This window comes from Montipora capricornis, chromosome 8 (assembly GCF_036669925.1).
Source record: "Montipora capricornis isolate CH-2021 chromosome 8, ASM3666992v2, whole genome shotgun sequence".
NCBI lineage: Eukaryota > Metazoa > Cnidaria > Anthozoa > Scleractinia > Acroporidae > Montipora > Montipora capricornis.
The window spans coordinates 15,288,264-15,293,263 of NC_090890.1; the positions used below are offsets into that span (position 1 = coordinate 15,288,264).

The window sequence follows — 5,000 nt, forward strand, 5'->3', positions numbered from 1 at the left end:
AACTCACTCAGCTGGACCTCACGTTTAACGAGATAGGAGATCAAGGAGCAGCACACCTGAGAGATGCACTTAAAGATGTTAATTGTAAACTCACTCAACTGAACCTCCGGGAAAACAAGATAGGAGATCAAGGAGCAGCACACCTGAGTGATGCACTCAAAGATGTTAATTGTAAACTCACTCAACTGAACCTCCGGGAAAACAAGATAGGAGATCAAGGAGCAGCACACCTGAGTGATGCACTCAAAGATGTTAATTGTAAACTCACTCAACTGGGCCTCCAGTTAAACAATATAGGAGATCATGGAGCAGCACACCTGAGTGATGCACTCAAAGATGTTAATTGTAAACTCGGTTATCTAAAGCTCCGCGGTAACAATATAAGTGGTCGAGGAGCATCAGGCTTGAGAGGTGCTCTCAAAGATGATAATGGTAAACTCACTCCGCGGGACCTCTTGGGTAACAATATAGGAGATAAGGAGCAGCACCCCTGATTGTTGCGCGTAAAGATGTCAATTTTGAAGTCACCTAGCTGGACTTCGAGGATAATTTAAAGGTCTCAATATTCGTAGAGTTTTCGGTTTTTTTCTATTAAATCCGCGGTATCATAAGTCGCTTTGCAATACATTACTGCCACTCGTCATCCTTACTTTATATTTCTGTCTTTTTTCCTTTGACCAGACCTGGACTCGAACAATTGAAAGCAGTTTAATCAATGTATTGCGACAAGCGTGTTTCATTTTATTCGTGATATATGACAAACGATCAACGTTGGCTCAAATAACTGCATTTTGTGAGACAACGACCTTACGAGTTGGATTCACTTTCTTTCCTCAAGTAGTCCTCCAACACAAATAAAATACAACCCCAAGTTCAAACTTCATACTGAAAGTTGAAATGAGGATGCCCAAGTGAAAACATTGCAATTCACATTCGTTTGTAACACCCAGAAATTTGCACTGTAAATAAGGGTGACCACCCACGAAAGCAGTTTTACCGACTCCTGATAGTCACATAGTCACGGTCAAGCTAGATGATGTGCACGTGGTCAGTGTTTGTTTGTTTTTGTTTTTTTTAAACTAGAAACAGTTATTAAAATCAAATATATAGATTTAGCCAAGCCTGAGAGCGGAGCTCCCCGGGTTATTTCTTCTTATTGGCTGTACGGTTAGTGAAAATAAAGAGTTTTGGAGTTGTCATTGTTTAAAGAGTGGGAGGCGCGGTGGCCTCATGGTTAGTGTGCTCGACTCCGGATCGAATGGTCCGGGTTCGGGTTCTGGCGGGAGGACATTGTGTTGTGTTCTTGGGCAAAACACTTTACTCTCACGGTGCCTCTCTCTACCCAGGTGTATAAAAGGGTACCGTCGAAATGCTGAGGGCAACCCTGCAATGGACTGGCATCCCATCCAGGGGGGAGTAGAAATACTCCTAGTCGCTTCATGCTACAGAAACCGGAGATAAGCGCCGGCCTTAATGGGCCTTCAGGCTCCTAACAGAGACTTTACCCAATGTTTAAAGAACGAGCAAGATATATTTTTGAATGCCTCGGCGGTTGGTCGGTGAAATTCAGTGTCAAAAAATGAGTAAGGTATATCTTTGAGTGTCTCCGCGGCTCGTCGGTGAAATTTAATGTTCAAACCAGGCTTTAGAAGATGTTTCCCAAAGCAAAAGGGAGAAATTTGATTGGCATGTTGTGCAGTACGAAAACAAAGAAGAAAAACAATAGTCTTCCTGTCTTTTGTTTTCGTTCGACACGTCTTGAGATAATGAGCAAAGCTCTCGACAGCGCGCGTAAATGTCAACCAATGGAAAAGTTTCGTGATTACACTAGCTATTTATTATTACAGGCCTGACACTTTTTTGCGACTGTAAGTAACTGGCTGGAGAACAATGGCCATTCTGCGCGATGTGGTGTTTCTGCACTTACCAGAAGTTAATAGAAAAACAAGAAACGAAAAAGCCATATTGGATATGGTCCGAGAGTAACGCCATAACCCACTTTAATGACAGACAAAAAAGGAGCATAGCGAACAGCAAGGATAAATAAACAAAAGATACGTGTAAGCGTACCAGGGTGGCCAGAAAAAAACCTGCCCCAAAAAACCCCCAAGGGAAAAAGGGGACAGGGATTCTGGGACGGGCCAGGCACAACTCACGTCCCCCGCCGGGACTCTAAATGAACAAGAGGCTACAATTAGCCTATACTCGGGCCTGCAAAAAACAAAAAATACGGTGGTGTATTGTTAATTTAGCACCAAGCACAGAAAAGAGAGAAGTCTGTCCTCCATCGCCCTTACATTGCGCTTCTCATGATGTTCGAATGTGTACATAGTGAATACCCGGACCTAACCTACGATCAGGCAAACTTTTCTTTAGAGGGCGGAAAAGGTACGCCTGATACAATTTCTTAACGAGTCGTCTGCCGCCCACCTGTCAAGAGTGATGTTATCATGTGTCATGCTATAAATGTGAGCCAATCAGATTTTACCGGAAATTACCTGCACGTTGCGATTCAAGGAACAAAATAGAACTCTAGCTGGAATGTCTGCGAAGTCAGACTTTATCCATACAATAAAAGCTACTTCTACAAATCCCGCTTGGCAGTTGGTGCGGTTTCTCTGTTCAACCCATCAAGGAATAAAGAATTTCAATGTAAAGTCGGCGAAAAACCGAATACTTCATGTTATCACCAGGAGACATCAACAGTACAATGAGCTTTATTTAAACTCGATTATTTGAGGTGCCAATAAAAGATGCTAGTATCACTGTAATATGTCTAGTTTTCCAGCAGCAGCTACTCAACTATCATTTTGTGAGCAGTGCGTCACTAAACCATTGCCCAGCGCTTCGGTAAACAATGTCGAATTTCTCTGTCAAGCTCGGCTGATTCCCCAAATGTGGAAGCACTAAAGTGCTATTCGGTTCTTTTTGGAACTTGTTGCTCCCGAATATATTCCAAAGGACTTAACTCAACTACAAACGTTTTCGAGTCGGTGGGAGTGGAACGATGCTTTTTCTTCTAGAATGTTCGGGACCGTAAATAACACTATTGCCAAATCCCGTAGGAAGTACAACTATAATGGCTTCCTTCAGACGAAATTCTTCGGATACATTCTCTCTGCCCTTCCTTTAAAGATTTTTGAAAAAATACTGAAATCGAAGCAAAAGCAGCTGTTAGTAAACTGAGCCTAAACACCATTCCTGTTCAAATCCTTCTTGGTGGCCATAAGTTGATCAACTGTTAACCGATTTTTTTGCAATTCTGTAACCAATCGGAGCGAGGCTCCAAGAGCTCAATTGTTTTTCGGCCAATCAGAGTTAAGTCCAGATTCTGGACTATGAGCAGACAACTCGTTAAGAGATTGTATCAGGTGTACCTTTTTGCGCTCTGTCTAAAGAAAAGTACGCCTGATTGCAGGTTAACCCGGACACAGATTATCTTCATTGTAGGTGGTGAGAATGACCTCTGGACCATGGAAACGAGGTAAAAATAGTGTATTTATTCCAAAATGGCTAAGCACATTTTTTCTGCTAACCGATGGACATTTTTGCTCTGTATTTGAGAAAGGAAACGCTAATTGGTTTAAGACGGTTTAAGATGAAACTCCTCGAAACATCTTTTCCGGAAAAAATTGAAAGAGAAGCGAAGGTGAGGTGTGAAAACATCTTTCCAAGATGAGCAACCTTTCGTGCAGTGATGCACGTAAAGGTCACTTTGTCACGTGCGCGACACGTGAAGATGAGCACTATTTCTCGACAGTTGAAAGTACTGTCAGAAGTACAAAAGTTCCTCGAGGATGGCAATAGCAAATAAATCCATAGCACGAGAATCAAATATTTAATATATACCATTAATTGTAATTAAAATGCTCACAGTAATATGCACCCAATTGTCAAAATAAAAGAAGAATAATTCTCTGTGATCAATCTATTGTACAACGTCCTTGTACATTACCAGTATGACTTAGGCTGTATTGAATCTGAAAAGTTGTGTTGAAAGCTGTGACTTATAACTGCAGGTAATTCTGTTAACATGAAATATGTTTGTCTCGATAAGCTTGATAAGGCAGTGTATAGTTCATTTCCTACATTCATGATAATTACAGGGATAATAACACATAGTGACATAGCTGCACATTCACTACCAGCATTTGATTCATACAATAAAACATTACCTTGACAGTTGTTTTACTAGGATCAATGCGATGTGAACCGGGGGTTTTCAAGGTTATGTCCCTGCAAAGGTTAAACTTACCAGCAATATGCCATACGGTGGACCAACTTTTAACAAGAAACTATTTCAAAAAACAAAACTATTGTTTCGTTTCGGGAATGGTAAGGGCAGGAGAAAAGATATAATACTGTAGTGTGGGTCACTTGGTCTGTCATATTTATTTCGTTTCGTCTACTGAAACTCTCGAGAAATAAAGATAGAAATGTGAACGCAAACTCTCTGATCGGTGAGAAACCTGTCAAGGAATATTAACCATTAAAGAGAAGAACACATACTTGTTTATGTGCACAATACATCAAAACATAGTCTACAAATACCTATTTTACCTTCAAATACTTACCCCCTGCATAACATTTAAAATTCCGTTTTCCGTGAATCTCCCATTATATGTGTCAATGTAAACCATGGCAATTTCTAGCTTCCTCGTTAACCCAATTTAATTATTACTAAGACTTGTTTACCTTGCTGGTTAACACGAAAAGTGATAACTTGGGAATTTTTAACAGTATATCGCTTTAATCTAACCTAAAATCATTCACATGTTCAAAACGTCTTGGCTTAGTAGCTTTATTTGATTTACCACGAAATACAAATAACGATAAAACAAAACAGTTACACAAAAGCAAATGAAAGTGGCGAGGAAGCCCAAAAAGAAACCATGAGGCTTATAGACATTGGGCTCCCTCAGAGTAAAAATAAAGTTAACATTAACGGTAAGGCCTGGATCGAAAGTAAAATACAATGAAGGTAAGTATAAATTAACTAA

General features: G+C 40.4%; 1 protein-coding gene across 3 annotated transcripts in view; it reads left to right on the forward strand.

Annotated features, from left to right (window-relative positions):
- Positions 1-883, forward strand: part of LOC138014603 (NLR family CARD domain-containing protein 3-like) — a 203,076-nt gene extending 202,193 nt beyond the window's left edge. For all 3 annotated transcript variants that reach the window (XM_068861729.1, XM_068861731.1, XM_068861730.1), the window contains one exon: positions 1-883. This exon is cut by the window's left edge and continues 2,466 nt beyond it. In XM_068861729.1, coding sequence (XP_068717830.1) covers positions 1-494 — 494 coding nt within the window. In that variant the 3' untranslated portion in view covers positions 495-883.
- Positions 884-5,000: the final 4,117 nt, after the last annotated feature.